The sequence below is a fragment of the Anolis carolinensis genome, chromosome 5 (assembly GCF_035594765.1).
Source record: "Anolis carolinensis isolate JA03-04 chromosome 5, rAnoCar3.1.pri, whole genome shotgun sequence".
NCBI classification, from domain to species: Eukaryota; Metazoa; Chordata; class Lepidosauria; order Squamata; family Dactyloidae; genus Anolis; species Anolis carolinensis.
This window is the reverse complement of record NC_085845.1, coordinates 53,359,006-53,381,780: the sequence shown is the minus strand read 5'-3', so window position 1 is coordinate 53,381,780 and position 22,775 is coordinate 53,359,006. Positions and strand designations below refer to the sequence as shown.

At 37.3% G+C, this 22,775-nt stretch overlaps 1 protein-coding gene across 7 annotated transcripts in view; it reads right to left on the bottom strand.

Moving 5' to 3' along the window:
* Positions 1–22,775, bottom strand: part of rapgef2 (Rap guanine nucleotide exchange factor 2) — a 229,581-nt gene that overhangs the window by 50,419 nt on the left and 156,387 nt on the right. The window contains exon 1 of one of the 7 annotated variants that reach the window (XM_008111919.3): positions 16,465–16,591. The exons of 5 other annotated variants lie outside the window; for them this stretch is intronic. In XM_008111919.3, coding sequence (XP_008110126.1) covers positions 16,465–16,518 — 54 coding nt within the window. In that variant the 5' untranslated portion in view covers positions 16,519–16,591. Of the gene's footprint in view, positions 1–15,597; positions 16,351–16,464; positions 16,592–22,775 lie in introns of those variants that run through there. One more of the 7 variants, XM_008111918.3, reaches the window with a different exon arrangement.

Below are 22,775 nucleotides of genomic sequence, written 5' to 3'. Positions count from 1 at the left end.
ACAAGTAGATATGTAGTAATTTAATGAGAATCTTCATTAGAAAATTCAGTAAACAGTTTGTTGAGGACAGCTTCAGGAAGTGCTTACAACCTTGAACCCTTTTCCTTGGGAATGAGAGAATGGGAAGAAGCAAGTGAATTTTCCATTTCACTATTCTAATCAGTTTCTTTCTACAATGTTGGAAGTGATCCAGGAACAGAAATAAATGGATAAACCAATATAATGAGCAAAAGGCAAACAGAGGGACTTGGAGCATTCAACTAAACTGATCTCTAGGAAATCAGACTGATGAGCTGAGCTTTTTAGGGGGCTATTCACGCACAAACATTTGCACTTATTAAGAATTAATACAACACACATCTTGTTCCAATGAGTCAAACTCCAAGCATTGGCAGGATTGTTCTCATTCCACAGTAAGTCTATAAATTAAAATAATAATTTATCCTTTTCTACTTTGCACATATCTACTCTGCACATTTCTCCAGTCTGCAAAGTTGCTTTCCTTTATGCACATGTTATTTCTGGTCTTCCCTCTTTCACCTTCTCTACTTTAGTCAGATTAATTTTATCTGAATATTAAGAAGAATCAATAGTGGAACAATGGGATGGATCACATTATTATTGGTCTGTGCAGGTTCTGTATGTGTTCATGCATACATCCAACATGTGTTGGAGGGGAGGGGAGGGGATTGGATCTTGCTTTCAAGTCCAGTTTTGAATTTCCTGTAGGTACTCTCTGACTTTTTTTTTTTCGTGTCAGGAGCAACCGGAGTTGCTTCTGGAGTGAGAGAATTGGCCGTCTGCAAGGGCGTTGCCCAGGGGACGCCCGGATGTTTTGATGTTTTACTATCCTTGTGAGAGGCTTCTCTCATGTCCCCGAATGGAGCTGGAGCTGATAGAGGGAGCTCATCCGTGCTCTCCCCGGGTGGGATTCGAACCTGGCAGCCTTCAGGTCAGCAACCCAACCTTCAAGTCACAAGGCTTTTATCCCCTAGGCCATCGGAGGCTCCACTGTCTGACTAAGCTGTACAAAGTAATCATTTTCACCATTTCTCAAATACAAATCAACACTATTAATTTTCACAATATATAGGATTAGTGTACAAAGATAAAATGCAGACCATTTCTCACATGCCAAAATGTCAGAATGGTTGCTTTAAATTTGCATGGGCATTTCAGTAGACAGACAAGACACCACTGTTCCTCCCATCGCAAGATTGCTCATTTTCTATCCTTGCGTGGTGTATTCATGTGCATTTAATACAGAAACCCGTAACTTCCTTGTGTGGGGTAATAAACGTGCTATAATAATGTGTCCTACACATGCTATATGATGAGCATAAATATTGACTCAATGAATACATACACACACATGTGAAGCAGTACTTTTCAAAATATGAGATGGCAGGTCCTTTTTATGAAATATAAGAGAAAGAAGAAAAGGAACTGAAGTATAAAGAGTAAAGATATGTGTTGATAAAACCTGAGAGAAATTAACAATTCCCACAATCCCTTTTGGTGATGGGATCTGGATCATTTGCGAATTGCTCTCAGAAACACTGAAGACAATACATTGTCCACTCCTAATTTAGACTAAGCAAATATGCAATTACACTTGACACAAATGTAAGACAGCACATATCACTATATCTCACTGAATCTTTAAAAAAAATGATGACACCATTCAAAAATTAGAAAAACTTGAACATCTCTGAGGCAACAGTCAACAGCTGAACATTTTGCGAGCTCTTGTGAGCTCATTTCTTTTGGAATCTAAAATTCCGGTTCCTAAAAACTAGAAACATTGGCAATACATTTCATTATTTTTCTTAAGTTGCATACCATACCCAATTGTTCAAAATATATTTGCAATGTAAACATTTTAATCCATGATCTCAGACAAAATATCTTCTAGGTAAGAAAATGTTTTTATTAAGCTTCTGTAGAAATTGCAAGCTGCTAAAATATAGGTAGAAATCGTAACCCATCATAACAAAAAGCACAACAGATGGAAGATTTTGTTTACATTGCGATTTAACAGCAGAAATATATGTTGAGATCCAGTTAAAGATTCTTAGGACATATGCATGTACACCCAGGTACAGGAAAATAGATACAGAAGGCATCTGCTACTGGACTATTTAAATAGCACAGAAATTATGATCTAACCCCAAGAGTTTTATGCTCCCTGTGTTCTACACACATATTTCATTTTTCTGACATGCTTTTTCTCTTCTTATGGAAGAGTACCAAATTAATAAGGTAAGCAAAAAAAGATATGATTAAAGTGTTTCCCAAACATATTCTGCAAAACATAGAAGCAAAATGTATATTCATCTGCACTGCTGAAAATTCACCATGTGAGTGTACTTGAAATAGTCAACAGAAGTTCAAAAACATGCAACAATTTTCCAATATGAAAAGATGCACCATTAATGTTAAGGACACATTTAAAATGTTCAAAGCTCATCATTATTTCAACAAGAAGTTGAAGGAAATAATTAGGTATCTCAGTTACATGAAGAAAGTATAAAGGTGACAGTGAAATGTTCTGTTATTCATCATTTCTGAGTGATCTTATAGAGAAGCAGACAAATTGCTGACACAGCTCAAACAAGTCCAAAGACAAAGATATTTCAAGGTCCCTTGGGTATACAGTGTTCCCTCACTTCTCATGGGGGTTACATTCCAGGACCACCTGCAATAAGTGAAAATCTACGAAGTAGGGACACTATATTTATTTTAATATTTATACTTTATTTTAGCAGTTACAATATACTGTACATTGGCAGAGAAGAAGAATGGAAGCTAAATAACCCTTTTTTATTTCCAACCCTTCCCTACCCTCCCCCTTCTCCCTTTATTTCTCCCTTTCCCCACCTTCCAAAACCCTTTCTTATAAGCCCGCACACCGCAAAAACCCACAAAACAGCAAAAATACCGCGATAAATGTGTACATTAATATTAATTGAAAACCCGCAAAACAGCGAGGGAGCGAAAAGTGAACCGCGAAGTAGCGAGGGAACACTGTGTACACACACACACTCCTTTCTACGAAGCAAATAGAAACACATTACATAATTGTTTACTTCTGGAGCCTGAAATATGCATAAAATCACATCTTGAACCTTTCATCTGTATAAAGCTGGCATGGGCAAACTTGGGTCCTCCAGGTGTTTTGGGCTTCAGCTCCCACAATTTCTAACAGCATGGCTGGTAATTTGAAGTTGCTGATGGTAGGGAACCAGGGAAAGAAATGCTTCTAAAATTGCTTTGAGTCCAGTGGAGGAATTGCAGCATGTGTTTTCATGTAATGCCCACCAATGTTAAAATACATGAGCCATGTAACACCATGGTATCCAGGGTTAAGTTCCTTTACAAGCTGCATTTGAACCAGTCTTTACTATCATGAACAAAATACTCAGGGTAAGCCATGCATATAGATTTCTAGTAGCTCAAGATGAAACACCATGAAGTGGAAGAGGAGACACAGTTCTAGTTTGATGGAATTTACCCACAAACAAGAATGCAGAACAAATTACAAACATTAAGAATTAAATAATCTTGATCCCAATAATTTACTTTTACTGGGTTGCTGTGAGTTTTCTGGGCTGTATGGCCAAGTTTCAGAAGCATCCTCTCCACATCTATGGCAGGCATCCTCAGAGGTTGTAAAGTCTGTAGGAAACTAGGCAAGTGGGGTTTATAACTGTGAATGTTGTAATTGGCATGAATGTTCACACTTGCCTCAAACAGACAAGAGTTCTTTCTCCCACCCAGACATTCCCCAGATATATAAACCCCACTTGCCTAGTTTCCAACAGACTTCACAGCCTCTGAGGATGCCTGCCATATATGTGGGTGAAACGATAGGAAAGAATGCTTCTGGAACATGGCCATATAGCCCAGAAAACTCACAGCAATGCAGTGATTCTGGCCATGAAAGTTTTTGACACCATAATTTGCTTTTAGTAACTTAACTGAACAGAGGAACACTTTTTCCTAACAAACATACCCCCTTTTATCTCCCTTCCTTAAAATATGTCTTCCTTTATTATGATTTAAGAGGTGGACTTAATTTTTTGGCTCTCTGGTCAAAAAACAATAAGGAAAAATATCCTTGTCTAGTTCAAATCATCCAGAGATCTACTAATAAATCCTTCTCTACCTTCTGCCCATAAAAGCTTATGCCATCATAAATCTGTTGGTCTTTATGTTGCCATATGTCTCTGTGATTTTTGCTGCCACAGATTAACAATATACTTCTCTGGAAGTCATTCGCAACAAAAGTGCCACAGAAAGTAAGTCAGAGTCTCCTCATGTCTATCTAGAATTTGGTGCCTAAATATTTTTTTCTTATAACTTTGATTATGTGATGGCTCTACTTCAGTTCATACACAAGATTTCTATGTGTTCCTTGATTCATCACTATTTCCCTGTCCCAAACCTCAAAGCCCTCTTCAACCATGCCCTCATTCTCTCTGGTCGTATCCCAATTTACACCTTTCCATTGGCTTTGATTCTACAGTTTCCTTCTGTCTAATGTTCAGGAGTCTTTCTACGCTCTCAAAAAACTCCAGGCTTTCTATTTTACTTCAATGTATGTGTGGAAGTTTTTCAAAGACACAAACACAATTTTGCTTTCTTTATTTCATGTAATTCACTTCTCAATGACTCTTATCTTAGTTTAATCATTTTTACTTCCCCCCTATAGCAACTAAAACAACCATGTATTTTACTCCTGTCCCACTTCTCTATTCTGTGTCAAATTGTAGATTGAGCCAGGGTTTTGTCTTCTTTCAAAGTATCATGCAAACTGTAAAATTATGCATAGTACCAAGTACAATGCAAGAGGGAGGGCAGGAGGAAGGAAAATAATTCACTATACTAAGCACTGTACTCCATGTACAAAGTTATATGGGAGCAATAGGACATAGATGGTTTCAATTTTCTCCTCTATGTATTGTTATTGCTTAATTCAATTAGAAACATTTATGTAAAATTAATTTCTATAATAACTGAAAGCTGGCAGTTCACCAAAAGGCTAGGAACATAGGTTGCCTACAACTGATGGTAAGAATTAATCTTATAGGATACAGTTTCAAGGCAATTCATTTCTTCATCTAAACAAGTGAAATGTTTGGAAAAAGTATTAGTTGCATGGTCCAGCTATTTAAAGCCCAGCAGTCAATATACTTAATTACAGAACAATGAACTGATTTATATTGATTTCATTTATAGACATGATGAAGAGAGACATGCTCAACACAGTGTTAAATCAAACAAAAGTTTTATACTGGAATTCCAATACCTCCTTAATGTTTCTCTTTGATCTTATTTATAGAAAACACAGAGCTCTTAGTATTCTTTTACATGTACTGTACACTTTCTCATAGGCCCATTCCACACAGGTAAATAAAATCCCACGTTTTCTGCTTTGAACTGGAATATATGACAGTATGGACTCAGACAACCCAGTTAAAAGAAGATATTGTGGGATTTTCTGCCTTGATATTCTGGGTTATATGGCTGTGTGGAAGGGCCCTAAGAGTAATGTAGGAAAATATTTGCCTGTTTATAGTAGTATGGACATATAAATATAAACAGTTACAGTAGAGTCTCACTTATCCAACATAAACGGGCCGGCAGAATGTTGGATAAGCAAATATGTTGGATAATAAGGAGGCATTAAGGAAAAGCCTATTAAACATCAAATTAGGTTATGATTTTACAAATGAAGCACCAAAACATCATGTTAGACAACAAATTTGGCAGAAAAAGTAGTTCAATACGCAGTAATGCTATGTAGTTATTACTGTATTTATGAATTTAGCACCAAAATATCACGATATATTGAAAACATTGACTACAAAAATGCATTGGATAATCCAGAACGTTGGATAAGCGAGTGTTGGATAAGTGAGACTCTACTGTATTTAAAATGGCCTTCTAGTTCTGATCATCTAGCACAAAAATAAAGACAACTGCTAATGTATCAGCTTCCTGGTATAAGAAAAGACTGAGTTACTAGTCAGGTAACTAATTTTGATCTAAGTAACCTGAGACTGAGAAAATATGTAACTGAAAAACTATAGCTCAATTAAATTATTTGTTCTCAAAATAGATTTATGCACGTATGTGCCTAACATGATTTCAAGCATATGCTGCTGTAACAAGTGGTTTTGGATTAGTTACTGAGTCCCTGTGTGCCTTAAGACTGCAGGATCTTGTAGATCCTTCTTTGCAGTCGTTTCAACTTAATGAAACAATCTTCTTATAAACGGCTATGAGCAGTCAGCATATTTGAAGCTAAGAGGGTTTGAATATGATCAAAGCTGAGATGGGAGACCATATGCAAGCTGCTCTGAATTTCCAGAGGAAAAGTAGAACATGTGTGCCAATAACAGGACTCTCAATCTTACTGATTTTTGATCCTGAATTCACTGCTAAACAGAATTTCATTCTTATCATATTTTATGTCTTAGTAGTCATCACACTTGTTCTACAAAACAGGCTTCTTATCCTTTCAGTGGCTAAATTTAGTCTTTAAAATTGTGAGTGATGGCTGTAATATTGTTTTAATACAATTTTACAGCTGTGTTGATATTTTTACTTGAATCATCTTGGTGACATTTTTGGTGAGTAGTATATAAAAACCAAAATAAATAAATACAATTGTACAACTTCTTAAACCATTTACCATAGGATTAGGTAAACTTTCTCTATCACACATTTCTAGATCAGGGATGGGAATCAATTTTTTCCTCCGAATATCCCATTGACTATAGCCAGCATTGCCAATGCTGAGTGAGGCTTTGAATTGAGGTCCAATAACATCTTGAGTGGGACACTGCATTATTCCCTGCCCTGCTCTTGACTTTAAGAGGAATACTTGAGAGGGGGTCTTAAATTCAAATTTATACCTTTGGCCATAATCCAATGAAAAATCAAGCATATCCAAGTCTGTTCTGCATAATGGCACTCCCAAGTTTATGTGTAACAATCTGACTTTTGTAGTTCCTATCAAGGTCTCCTATAAAGTTTTCCTTAACCTTGCAGGCTTTACAAAGTGAGGAAAGATTTATTATTCACTTATTATTTCTAATTGAACACTGTAAACTTTATCTCATTGAACAGAAAAAGTCATATTTACTGGTCTCAGAGTATCAGAGGGGTTTCTTGGTTTTGTATTTAAATATTCTTACTGTGCAAAGAAGAAAGAGAGAAGGCTTGCAGGTACCACAGCATTTTGATGAGCAAACAGATGATGAAAACTATATTTCCTGTTCTCTACTTGGCCAGAGTGAGATAAAGGCAGTGCGACCAGATCCACTACAGAAAGACCGTTCTTGGTATACCAGCCACTGGGCAGTTAATGAACTCCAATGGGCATCCCATCAAGTTATCCTCTCATATTTAAGTAACATTAGAAATTAAAGTATGATTTTCATAATCAAAACGCTATAGACAGGGTAAAGCTAAATAATGGCTTGTTTTATATTCTTTCGTAATAGAATGAAACTAGCAAGATCAAAACTAATCTGATGCCTTTTAGAAAACCAAAATAATTGTTCTTTATTGTCAATTCAAAGCACACTGATATTTCCAGAGATGTTTAAAGTAAGAATTTCAATAATTTAAGAATGGTAGAAATATGACAAAATCTGGATAACTAGGTTCAAAAATGTTGCATATAACCATGTAAGATTGCTTTATCTGAATTATTTTAATTTTGTACATCACAGCAGAACTGAGGTGGGGGAGACTATGTGTCAGTGTGTGCATAACTGAAATAATGGTGAGGTAGCAATAATTTTTATTGATTTTGCCCTTCCAAAAGAGGACACATTCTCTCCAGGAAGGAGCAACACAGCAGGGAAGCAGGACTCTGAGTGAGAGTACTTTAGAAAGCCAGTTCTAGCACATAATAGGAGGGGTGAATGGATGAGTTATAAGGTTGGATGAACAAGAAGATACAGAAGGGAAGGGAAAGAAAACCCTCTTCCTTACACACACACCATGGGTGTTTTTTTCTACAGTTCCTGTCTGGAGGCTGTTGCCACTGCCTTGGGCGGGGGATAAAAGGTATTTCTTGAGGCAATCAATATAGATGTTTCTGTGTTGGCAAGGCAGCCAAGATATAGACAGGGCCAGTGCCAGCCGCCAAGTCTATATAATTCTGCTGTATAAACAGCAATACATATCCTTTTCTGCCTTGAGGGTTGCAGCATTTTTAATACATGGAAGATGCTTATTTAATGCCACAGAAGCAGAAAATGTTGCAAATCACCTAATGGACAATTCCTGCAAATGGCATATTCATTACCACAATATAATGTCCTCCTGTATCCAAACAACTGAGAATATTTTCGGATCAGTCATTTCAACAGCAAGTAAATTTGAGTTGAACCCTAACTGTTGATTTATAAATCAGTAGCTGAAATGACCACAGTTATAGTAGTTCTTCCTGTCAGAGATCAGCAAAACATTTTCAGCCTTCTCAAAGCGACATGGTCCTCAGTCATTTGTAATATTAGTAACACTACAATAAAGATGCAGCCAAGCTGATAAATTCTGGCAGGCAGTATTCAAATTATAGAGGGGAAAGTTGTTAATAAAATCCAAACTCTGAAGCCAACTCTCAATGGATGACCCAACCAGGTAAGAGTAGGAGAGAAGATATGAAAGTTACACAGCACCGAGAAGCCTGTCTCACAACAACCTCTCCAAACTTGGAACTGAACACAGAGAAGACCCTCTTTTGACAATATTAGGCTTATGTGGGATAATTCAGTCTGTCTAGCAGCTGGTATCAAGTCATATACAGCACTGTGAATTGTGCCCGAAAACTGGCAATCCCATGCCTACATATGACAGTACTCAAGATGGAATACATTTAAAGCATATTTTACCATGGCAGCTCCCACATCTACAAGTCCTGGCTCTGGAAAAGTATTCCTAGTCACCACTTAAGCTTGGCATCCAGGCTCAGAGCTGAATCCAGGAGGATTGTCAAAATGTGAACGTGCATCTTCAAGGTGAGTTCAATCCCTTCTACAGATAATTGCTTCTAATATTCTTTTTAAGATGGTTTGTATGATACTTACTTTGCTATCATTTCAACAACAGAGAAAACCTTATTTCTCTAAATTTTTGTTGACTGCAGAGCAGTCAAAAGGATCAACACGCCTGCTATATGCCAAGGAAATGCTGTGGTTTTAATTTTGAATGTGCATTGAATATGTTTGAATGGTTTTTAACTGTGAATTTTTAATACTGTTTGTATTTAATTCTGTCTTGCTGTTTGTATATTCGTATATTTTAAATTATGTGCTAATGCTTTTATGTTAAGCCACTTTGAATCTCCTTTGGGAGAGATAAAGCAGAGTATTAATAATAACAATAATAGTAATAATAATAATAATAATAATCTGTAGATCAACTAAAAGGGAAGGATCTTTCAGTTCCGAAACCTGGCACCATCTCCAAGTGAACAGAATTTAGGTTGATCACTATAACAATGCCCTTCACTCACATTGTGCCAACAAATGGCAAGATGAGTGTCTGAGTGTAAGCCACTCTCTCCAGACTTCATTCCCAAACATTTAATCCAACATCATGTTGCACTTTCTCAGCATGCAAATAGTTTCATCTCTTGGCAGTCCGTAACGCTTCTGGTACGTCTCCCAGAAGGAGGGAGGAAGATGTGCTGTTAGTCTGATCAAACATGGCTTTTCTTATGTAAGTTCTTAACTGTGGACACAAACTCGTATTGCATAGCATAGCTGTCTACTTGGGATTCACTTCAATTTTAATCAAGTTGAAACAGGGTAAAAAGTTGAAGTTTTTCCCTCTATTACAAGACAATATATTAGCAGAACACATTCTCTTGAACATGGGGAACTATGCCACATCAAGTACTCAGTTCCCCAAGATCAGTTTTCTTATGAGAGATGTCATTTGATCAATTTATGCTAATGACTGGAATAAAAGGACTTTGTATCCATTAACATCCTAGTGTGACTATGAATGGATAGCCTTACAGAACTTCATACTAAGCAGTTGAACCTGAAAGAAACAGTCACCTAACTGGAAACCAGGAAGATCACTTCCCGCCCAACCTTCACCCTCCCTATCCCCTCATTCCAGAATAAAATTAATGCTGCACATTTAGCTAGCTTTGGCAACAACCAAAATGATATCTGATTTAAATCAATTAATTATCAATTAATATCCACTTTAAATTATTTTTAAATAGAAGTTTTATCCTACAATAAATTTCTTAAAACACACCTGAATAGAAACATAACTTATGATGAGCCATGGAGGACTGCAATTTATAACGCTAAGATTAGCAGTTCCAAAGAACTTCTTCAAGCTCAGCCACCCACCACCCACCGCTTGAAGCATAGGCAATGTCTTCAATACTTTGAATACCGTCATAACTAAAATCCAAATTCAAGCCAGAAAAAAGTTTCTATCATCTTACTTTCCCTGCCAATTCCTCAACTCCAAATGCAGCTTTCCTCTTACTAGTCTGGTGACAGCAACAAATTAAGGCAGGGGGAGGGAATCCTATTTCTTTGCTTTCTTAACACTATGCCATTCAGTGCACACAGAAATGTTTTGGGACAGTTATTACAGTCTGGGAAAACGATGTATATGTACGTGTACCTCCAAAGTTGACTGTTAACATATAGTGACCCCATGAATTTCACAGGGTTTTCTTAGGCAAGGACTACTCAGAAATGGTTTTGCCTCTGAAATATAGCCTACAGCACTTGGTATCCACTAGCAGTCTCCCCTTCAAGTACTAACATGGGTGATCCTGTTTAGCTTCCAAGATCAGATAGTATCTTATGCCTTTACGATATTTACTACACAGACCTAAAAGCCATAACAATTTTATTCCAGGAGCAGTGGTCTGGACAGTGCTAGGCCAACAGAAAGGGAGCGATGTCTTATTTCCATATTGCTATTGCCAGGACTAAGCCAGTGAAGTAAAGAGATATTATTCTGGAAATAGATGACTGGTAATGAGCGCGATTTGGTAATGAGTAGAGCTTCAGACAGCAATCTTCTTCAATTAAGAAGAAGATGCCAAGGTGGTAGCTTCTGGTTCTTTGAGTTAATCTGAAGTGACCGACGAAAAACCACTCATCTTTAATCAAGAATTGTGCTGGGTGTAAGCTTTATCAGCTTTTCAAACTGTGACCATCCAGAGCTGCCCGCAAGTCCAATATTAACATATACTTCTGAGTTCATCATTAGCCAGAAGAACAAAAGTGCTGGCAGTTCAAGTATGGAATCACACTGCTCATAACACAGAAGAGAGGCTGACAAAACTGGCTATCCACAAGTGCCTCAATGAAATCTTGCCAGAAATTAATAAAACACATTGGCACCAACTCACTACCAAAGCTGTCTACAGCACTCCAAGAACATCCGGCACTACTTCTTTAGAACTAGACTGGTAGGTAACTCCCATCTATACTTTCCAGCCTGGAAAGTGATGAGAGATGCCAGGAATATTAGTTTATATACATCTGAAAGGCTAGATTTCTCAGCCTTACCATACAACAACTGTGGTCTCTTCGATTCAACCCACATGTTCACAAATCTTCATTTGAAAACCAACATTACATCATTACAGATTACATCAGCTCAGCAAGTAACAATAATACATTGTTGATATCCCTAAAGCATTGCAGTGAAAATTTACTGGAGGCAAAATTTCTAAAGCTTTCATATGAAAACTCACGTATCATTCTGATAGGCATTATAAACAGACAAAACGCTTAAGTTTCAGCAGTGATGTTCATTTTATAGTATAGTGTATCACATTTTGCTACAGCCAAATAACACAACATGATCTCTGTCAACTTCTATGCCAGGATTGTGCAACTGTGATCCTCCAGAAATGTTTGGCTACAATGTTTAGCCACAGTCAGCAGTCAGTTATAAGGGAGTTTGGAAGCCATAGTCCAAAAAGCGGGACTGCAGTTCCATGTTGAATAAGATCTAGTCCCTAAAAGCAATATGTTTTAATGTACAAGGAAAACAATACTGTAAAATAAAACCTATTTTCTTGGAGCAGCATTTGAGTTTTCACACATAATCCTTAGGGAGGGAGGGGGAGGCTAACTTCCTATTAAGTGCTACTGCTGTCTTTTTTTCTGTTGCCACTCATTTCAAAGCATGCTCACTTCAAAGTGGCTTCTCAATTTGTTCTCAATAGACCCATACAACTTGCTAAGAAAAATATATCCTAAGAATCTGTAATTTCAAAGAGCTAGCACAAAGGAGAGTGCTTCTGTTGTTTTGCTTGTTTTTGGCAGCAACACACTAGCTAGAAAGACCCAAAACAGTGTTTTAGATGACAGAAGTAGCACCACTGATATTTGAGTTCCTCTGGTTTCCAAATTACTATAGCATGACATTGTTCTTTCAGTGTGCACCATGTTCAATTACTAAATAAAAGTGATAGGAAATTGCATTCGGTTTTAGAATTCCTAGATGAGAATTTAAATATGCGATGAAGTAAATTTTACTCCATAGTAGATGTATAGACTTTACTTTACTATATATCCTACTTATCAGTGCAAACTATATCTAATCTCTATGTAAAGATGTAGCTCAACAGCCTAATGAATAATTAACTAGAAAGAAGGCCCCTAAAAATTGCAAACTTGTTCATAGTATTCTGAGAGCTAAATTCAACACAAGCCAAAATAAATGAAATTATGAAGTAGCAGCTTAGTAAGTCTACTTAAAAACAATTTACTGGTATGTTGATTTGTAAATTTACTGCTTACTACAGGCATGGGCAAACATGGGCTCTCCAGGTATTTTGGACTTCAACTCCCACAATTCCTAATAGCCGGTAGGCTACTACATATGTGCACACATAATAGATTGTATGAATGCTTCATAAAGCTGACAAGGCCACAGCTATAAAGTTCACAGTGCATATTTATATTAATAAATGTGAGAATATGAAAAACAGCTTTTAGAAAATCAATGCATGAGTTTACATTCATAGTGTTAAGTCTAACAAGCACTACATCATTGCAGACTTTGTGATAGTTGGGCGCCTTCAATAAATTTATGATCTATAGCAACCCTACAGTGAAACTATCAAGGGGATTTCTAGGCAGGATTTGTTCAGAAGATTTTCCACTACCTTCTTCTAAGGCTGTGAGAGTATGAATTACCCAGTTGCATGACCAACTGTAGACTCAAACCCTATTCTCCAGAGTTGTAGTCCAGTGTTCAAACCAGTACACTGCTCCTAGATGCATACTATAACTATCCTAGCTATGTTAATTAGAGATTTAAAACACTTCATTAAATAAAAGTTCAGTTAATTATTCCCTTCTTCTCCTTTTGACACTCCAGCTACTGATGCAAATGAGAGGGAAACATGCAGCTGCTGCCCACCTAACTTCTACTATTCATTTGTAATATTTATATTCCATCATTTCCTTTTTTTAAAAAAAGCTGATAGTTGCTATCATGAAACAACCAAGCAGGAAACATCATGACATATAATAAAAACAGAATTTGAGGGGTGTTAATCTTCCATTTTCCTTCAGAAACATCACCTTGTGCTTTGCAACTTGTAGTTGCATTTTTCACACTCTCCTAAGAAGATGTGTATTGAAAATACAAGGGAAATGTGTCTTGATATAAAATAAAGTATTTTTTCTGGATAGAAATTGAAGGAATGTGTAATTTTGCCTGCTGGCTTCTTAGACACATTTGGTTACCCATTATATAAAACAAGATGCTGGAGTGGAAGAAGTTTAGTCGAACCCAGCAGGCTCTTGTATGTGTATGTGTTATTTCTGGTTTCTAAAATCGTGAAAGATATTGGACTCTTTCACTGGGAGTCTATTCTCAGTTGTATTTCTCTTTTAGTGGAGAACTGTTCAATACTTCTATAAGCCCACAGCAATTTGCAATACTTTGCTCTAAGCTGGTTATGTTGACAGAATTTGATTATTTTCTGAGTGTAAGTGGTCCCGGTTTTCAGGAAAGCAGATCATCCTGAGATGAGAATGACAATTAAAGTACTTCTGGTCACAAAGATTCATCTCTACCTTCAGGAGAAAGTAGTGTTATTCCTTTATATAATTATTAGAGGACGTTACATGAGGAGGTGATCTCCATGTACCTTTCCCTAATTACAGATACCAGATTTAGATGCCACCCAAAAAGTGATTCAGGATGAGATGGAAGCCAAACTCACAGAGTATGTAGTATCATAAAGAGTACCTGAAGCATGTGTCAAACTAGTGGTTGCTTTTCAACAATTCAGTCACACCTGGTGCAGAAAATGGATTGCTTCTGTTGTTAAATTCTAAATATAGGGTTTTCATTTTTGAAGTCACTATTTTTAAATTTTGAAACATTAAAAATCACAATGTGATTAAGCCTCGCCTATAATATTCTTGTAGCATTCTTTTGTGATTCTCCCTTACCTATGTACCATCACTGCTGTGTACATTTTCTTAAACTGGCACACAAATGCAAAACTTCTAAATCAATATTACTGTAACATCAATAGGATTACCATAAAGCAAGTGATGTGATTGTTCAAGTTTGTCCATATATGCTCTATAAACTTATAGCCACAGAATTACTAATATTATTTCCAAAAGCATAATACATTGACTAATCGCAATTTTAACAAGCTGTAATAACTAAAGAGTTAGATTATGATGGAACATTTCTTAAGACTTTGTAAAAATGTAAAATGATGAATCTAGGCCACAGTTCAGACAGCCATGCAAATGGATTGGCACTGCCCAAAGGGGCTTTTGACTTCTATTTCTTAAGCAGCAACCTTCTGCACAGCATGGTAAACTGCTTTGGAAACTCAAGGGAATTTCCAAAGCAGTTTGATCAATGCGGCACTAGGGTGGTGTGTCTGCCATTCAAAGAAGAAAAAACAAAAAAGGACACTGTGCCAGGCACACCTAATATCTCTCTGGATTTTGGCCTGAAATCTTTGGCACTCAAGGCCCATTCTCCTGAAGACAATCTATTCTGCCTATGAACACTATTTTCACAAACAACAAAACGTTTCTACCTTTGGGATTACTGCATGGCAAGTAGTGAGGTAAACTCATGGGACCAATTAAAAGGGCAAGCATTACTTAAATTATTCCTATTTTTGTCAAACATTATGACATAAGATGCCCACAAAGATGTCAGCTAAAATTACATACACCTTTTAAGTAAACAAAATGTAATTCTGCCTACAGATATATTCCACTTCAGTATACACCTTGAACAAATCTTAACTTTAAAAGGAATATGTCAGAAGTTCAGCTGAAGTACAAACTGTATAAAGTACATTATTTCAAAGTTTTATATTTATAAGCAAGTAACTTCTACATTTTAACCATAAAATATAACAGTATTAAATCAAAACCGACACTACATCATGTGCCTGTTTTTCCTACTTGAACTGAACAGCAACATCATATTTACAATCAAAAGTAAATGAGCATGTAGGCACTTACAATTTAAAATTACATTTAAATTGAGGGAAAGTATTTTCACAATACAAACAAAATTTGCCATACTTACTGAGTGCTTTTCCTGCTGGCCCATAACTCCATGGTTAGCTGGGATTGCTAGAGGTTTCATAATGAACAAACATATGCTGAACTGAATTTACACATCATGTACCAATGTCATATGGATAGCAAATCACCCTCTACTGCATGAAATTAAACAAACAAAAACCAGGGAAAAAGCCAAGCCAAATGTTGCTCATAAATCTCCCACACTTGTAGTGCAGAAAAGCAATCCAAACAGCAGCATTTGTCTCCATTTTTTATCAACTTGAAGTCTTAAGCGTGCAAGGATGTAAAGTGCCTGGCAACACCATACATATCCAGCATTCTTCTACAAGAACGAGAGCATTCCCTGAGAGCGAAAGGGAGGAAAAAGAGGAGGAAAAAAAAAGCTAAAATGGCTGACTGCACACAGACTCCCTCAAAAAAAGAGCTTAATACAGTATTATATTAGTCAGGATGCAGAAACAAGCTTCCTGCATTCAGTCGAGCATTGTTAATATTCCAGTTTAATTTGCAATCACAGTAATAGAGAACCCCTCACCCCCGCTTCAAAAAAAAATCAGGGCAGAGCATGTGAATAGGGACCTCCTCCCCGGCTGCTAATGATGCTGACAGGGTGACCAGCGATCTCTGCTCCACTCAACTAACCAAGTTCTCACAATTAATCCAAGCAGCATGACATTGACGGACATTTAATTTAATGATGCCTGTCCGTCACATTCAAGAAAACCATGCCTACCACCTAAGGAAAAACAAAACATAATGGCAAAAAACCACCAAAGGCACACACACAGAAAGAAAAATAAGAAAAAAACCCCTACAGAATCATGAATCTGAATGTAATACGCCAATATAATTACGTTATTGTGCTTACTTTGGAAGACCATGGCTGCAGGCAGTTGGCATAGCAACGCACAAGGAAAGCCATTTCCTGGGTAGAAAGAACGCTTCCTTTTCTAAATAAAAAATTCCTCTTAGGATACAAACGGCATTGCTGCTTCCTGCAGAAAGCAAAGACACTGTAGTCTGTCTCTTAACCTGCACACAGGCACACTCAATGCAGTTCTAATGATGTAAGTGGATCTCTCCCTGTCTCCCTCCCTCTCCCCCTATACATTGAAATATTCAACTCAAATGGAAGACACATTCCTTGCGGCTCGCCCCCTCGGCTGCTTAACTATTTCACTCATTTAGGTACAGATGGACAATTCAGATAGAGTAACAAGCGCTTGCCTGTATTATGTCAGCTTCTGTAGGTCAAGCAAATCCCAGAGGGGAAGGAATCCATTGATTGCTGGCTCAAGTGAATACCACTGAAGGTAGGGTGGGAATAAGGGAGAAAGACTTACTTGAACAGGCTCTGAACTAAATACCATTTTTCACCTAGATGAATATAAGGCAATGGTGCTGCCTAACACCTCCTCCCCCTCTTCTTCCCCCACCCAAAAACACTATTGCAGCAAAAGCTGTAAATATATGTATCAAGCCTTTATTAATAGCATACTTGACAAGCTTTCGTGGACACACAGGTATGAGACTGTTGAAGCTTCAGGTAGGGAGTGAACTGAACGGAGTCCAGCCATGCATGTTCACAACCCACAGCTGAAATTCTGCTTAAATAAAGTCTGCACTTTGCCACAGAGAATGAACATGCAGTTTCCATTTTAAAAAGGTACACAGCACATAGAATGCACTGCTAGAACAGGCAGACGACACCCATTCCATTTCAATAATTACAGTATGTCTCTTCAAGTAAAGCTTCATTTTAAAAATGGAGAAATTAACCTAGCCACTCCCATGTAAAAATAGCTCTGTCATGAGATTCATATGATCGCAAATAAGCTAATGGGCACATTCTAGCCAAAGAACTTATGGCTACATCTGTGTATTATCAATGCATTATATTTTTATGAAAATCAATATTTTAAACTGGGTTTTTTTAAAAAAAAATCAAAATAAGACCTCTTTCTGAAATCAGAGCCCATGGATGCATACAACTTTGCAAGATGAGGGAGAAAATCAGGAGGGACAAACTGTTCATTGTTTCTGCAACTGTGGTAGCAGTAACCAAATGGACTAAAACAACAGTAAGATATGTATTTATGACTAAAACATATGCAACATCTATTAGTTAATCTAATTTACTACACAGTGAGACTGACTTTAGGTGAAAGAGATGAAAAGCTCATTTGGCAGAAAAAAATGTTCCTTAAAAGTCTGGCTTTATAAAATGGTTTTCTGACCTAAATTAAACCAACTTCCTTATTGGCTTTGCAGAACAGTGGGTTTGACTGAAGGTTTTTACTATGAAAAATCTCTCCCTACTGTGTGTGCATTCACACATGTTCCATCATATTTCAAAAAGCACTGCAAAGTATAATGGGAACACAGTACAGTCACTTAATGCAAAGATCTTCAGGTAAGGCTGAAAACACAGCCACAGGATACAACCAATGGCAACAGATGTCCTTATTACTTCTTACAACCACAAAATAGATTTCATTTGTTATTGTTATTTCCTATCTAAAGAGGCCAAATTAGGAAAACTCATTCCTATTTGGTTTGCACTGAAGATTCAGGGAGCAAATGCAAGTTTCATCCATGATTTTTCTCCTACATCTTATATAATTGCATTCATTCCCTGTACCACTCACTTCCTGTGGCTTCTTCTTATTGATGCCTCCAGGTCTTTTGAGTCACATGCAGACCTTCATGGTCCTGTGACTATATTTGAAGTGTATCAGGTGATACTGGAATAGTTAGAGAAGATTTCAGTGAACCTTGGTTGGGAAAGCAAGAAAGACATATGAAGAAGTATAGCAACTGTTCCTCCAATGACACATCCTGGCTGTCTAGCAAGAGGTCCCATAGTCCAACACCAGGGAGATCCAAAGGGATTTCTCACAACAAAAGTGGGTGTATTTATTTATTTATTTATTTATTTATTTATTTACAGTATTTATATTCCGCCCTTCTCACCCTGAAGTGGACTCAGGGCGGATCACATTATACACACATAGGGCAAACATTCAATGCCCATAAACACATCAAACAGAGACCGAGACAGACAGACGCAGAGGCAATTTAACCTTCTCCTGAGAGGATGTTCGATTCTGGCCACAGGGGGGAGCGGCTGCTTCATCATCCACTCTGATGGCACTTCCTCATTCCAGGTCATAAATTAGTTAAACTTGCCTCCACACTTTTATAAGTAGTACCTTAGTTCCTGCTTGATAGATGCAACTATCTTTCGGATTGCTAGGTCAGCAACGAGCAGGGGCTATTTTTTATTTTTAATTAACGGGTGCTCAGCCCGCCACGGACTGGCCTCGAACTCATGACCTCATGGTTAGAGTGATTTATTGCAGCTGCTCAATAGCCTGCAACACAGCCTGGTGTAGGGCACCTGGTAAGGGAAATGGGATGCCAGACAGACTACTGCCTCTCCTCCCACATGCCCAGGCATGCCTTGCCTGCTATACCCAAAGCCCAGGTGGATAATGCTGAGAAAGATTAACTACGCCTCACCAAGTTCCATCCAGACATGTCTCCATAATACGAGCCAGTTCAGTACACTCATCCAGGATCAAGGATGTTTTTCCATTTCACTGAACCAACATTGAACACCTGCATTTTCATCCCTATTGCCAAGGGGGTCTGTTGCCAAGGCTATCCAAATCTTGTGAAATAGAGGGAACAGTTTGGGGTAACCAACACCCCACTGCTCTCTTCTACCATGGTAACAGAACTGTCTACTCAGACCATGTCTCCTTTTGCCCATTACTGTCTTAACGGCTGCTTCCCATACCATGCCCTCTGTGCAATACATTCTCTTGTGCTACCTTACAGGTTATTTAAAATGTTGCAAAAAGTCAATGCTTTCCCCCCTTTTTAGGACAAACGAAGCAGCCCTCGCCTCATTCTTGGAGTGGCTCCCCCAAAGGGGCAATCTTGCCACAACATGTACACAGCTTTTATCCTCTTGTAAAGTAGACAGCAGGTCCTCTGGTTTATTAGCCATTACTTGGAGCCTGGTTCTGGCAGGAGCAGTCTGGAACAGCCAACAGTCCACCAAGGGAAGTGAGTGCAGCACAAAACAGTCAGGTAGCAAACAGTCAGGGTGCCTTATTATTAGAATATTATGTATAAAATTATATTTACACTGTGTATAAGGTGCACAGCAACTATAAATGAATTGTTTTTAGACTTGAGTCCTATCTTCAAAATATTTCATGATGCATAAGCAATATTCCAAAATCCAAAACAATCCAAGTTTTTAGGGATAAAGCATACTTGATTGGCAATAATTTCTAAACAACTCTTTCCTCACTATTTTCCAGTTCTATTGACTAACAATGTATATGCTGGCTGGACTCCAAAGACATCACTTCTAATTTCAAACATATGGACACATTTATATTCATGAGAATTAACTAATACACTAAAAAAAACCTCTACATCCATAGGTCCTATCAGAACTTTTGTTAAGTTTCAAATGCTTAAGGACCATAGTCTTGAAGTTAAGTCTGTGATGGATAGATGGACAGTCATCTCTTCTTGTTGTCATGTTATTATTGCCTATTGTTTTGTTGTGGATAAAATTCCATAGGACAGATGCCTTACCCTTGTTCTTGAACCCACAGAAAACCTTGATGCAAAATGATCTAAGAACATCTAGTGAGCTGACTTAATGGTGGAGTAGTGTGGTGTAGTGGTTTGAGCATTGGCCTATGACTCTGGAGAATAGTGTTCAAATCCCGTCTCAGCCATGGAAACCCGCTGGGCAAGTTACTCTTTGACAATCTGTGAGAGGAGCAAAAGCAAACCCCTTTTAAACAAATCTTGCCAAGAAACCCCCTTGATAGGTATAACTTGGAATTGGGGTTGACATAAATTGGAATTGACTTGAAGGCACATAACAATAAATGTTAGATATAATTTCTCACCACAAATATTTCTGCTTTTGGGTTTTCAATCCACACTGTAATTGTTCAATATTTAACAGCAATGTTGAAAAACAGGAGAGCTTATTACTTCTCCTCAAAATGGGATTAACCAGCAGACAGATGAAGCAAGAACTGTGGGAATGCCTCACAAAAGACTGATGGGGGAATAGAATGCATGTTTAAAAACCTCTACTCAAAAAAGCTATGGAAAGTAGTACCAAATCATAAGTAGCTTAAACTGGTGCACATTTCCATAATTCGCAGTGAACTGTAGCTTTCCATCACACACCCTGTAGGTACACGTGCCGTTTCCTTCCAGTTTGAGGAGAGTTCCAAAAAACTAGGATATAGAAGGACACTTAGCAATTGCACAAGGCAAGCTACAGTGATGCAGCAACAGAAGAGGAAGCTCAGAATAACCGTCTAATAAAATTGCTGGCTCCTACTTTCAAGTTCTGATTTTTAAATTTCACTGTACTGCTCAGCATTATTCATGTTTTCTTCTTCATTGCAGAACACGGCATTTTTAACCTGCAGCTTCCAAAAACATCATTTTAAATCAGTCCAGAAGATTACTATTTTAGCAGACACATCACTTACATCTGGCACATGTAAACCTTCTACATACATTCAGTTCAGCTGCAGGAAAATGCAAGAGAGATGTGTTTAAAAGTAGAACTTAGTGCTATTTGCTCTAAAAAACTAAGTTGCATTTCTTTCTTACTGGGTGTGCTATGGCCCAAAGTAACAAAATAAGCGATCTTTAGTTATTCTAGTATTGTATAGTGCTAATTATTCCTTTGTACTACATAGTACCTTCAAATTCAAAAATCTCATTGGAAATGCTGCAATCTTACGAGTATGTAAAGACTGAAATATATGACATACCGTGTTTCCCCGAAAATAAGACAGTGTCTTATATTAATTTTTGCTCCCAAAGATGTGCTAGGTCTTATTTTCAGGGGATGTCTTATTTTTCCACAAATAATAGTTCACATTTATTGCTGAACAAAAAAATTGAACATTTCTTATATACTGTAGTGTACAGTAGTTGTCATCACAAACCAACATAACTAGACAAACTATGAATCCTATAAAGAATTTCTTGTTACTATCATTATTTCCATGTACAACTGGTATGTACATTTACCAATCCTGCATGCTCTGGTGTTCTGTTTGGCGCCGGGCATGCTTCCAAATAAAAACTTTGCTAGGCCTTACTTTTGGGGGAGGCCTTATATTTAGCAATTTAGCAAAACCTCTAGTAGGTCTTATTTTCTGAGGATGTCTTATTTTCAGGGAAAAATTTGTGGCAAATTTGATTTTATATATGTAACCAGTAGTAGCTTGCCTGAGTTGAAGGAATAAGATTAATAAATGGCAGTCCTTGCAGCCCAATTCTGTCACAGTTTTGAAATATCGGAGATCAACATATTTTTTATTGCTATCATCCCAGGAATCACAGTTCAATGTGTATCATTGACATATGAACTATGTTTGTCCTTGCAGTGGTAGATGTGGGAAAGGAATTTGGGGGGGGGGGGGGGTTACCTGATTTTGTATAACAAATGGGAATCAAATATCCTTCCCAATCTATGGATACTCCACAGGAGATCAATCTCTAACATTAATCTATCCATAGCTAATAAACATGTCAAGGAATAAGCAGACAGAGACATGTAAGTACAGAAAGAGACACCTTTGGTTTAGCAAAAACAAACTTCTAATGGTTTAGCTAACACAGCTCTGAATAACATTATTCAGTTGATCAGTGCTCATTCTGCAAACTGTTAAAAAGAATTTAAGGTTGAGAAAAAATATGTTGTTTTCTTATGCCCTAGAAATAACCAATAAGAGGGGGACAGAATAACTCTCATTTTACTGGAACTACACCTTCCAAGTCAATAATATAAAAGAAGACATCCTTTTTATCATTTCTACTTCCTGTTGGTGAATGTGTGATGGGATAAACACTGAAAGCTAGCTGCATTTAATAAAAATATTTCTTAATACTTCTAAGGTATGCGATCTAATTTTTTAAAGGATTGTACAACATGTTTGCACTTATCTTCATTTACATTTATTTTTGCTTGATCATTTATGTAATTGTTTCTTAAATAATTTCAGTACTGTATTATTAGTATTATTATGCTGTATTATATTGCATTGTACTATACATTTTTTCTTAGTAATTTTGTTAGTATTATATAAAATGGACAAAATGTTACACAAGGCCTAT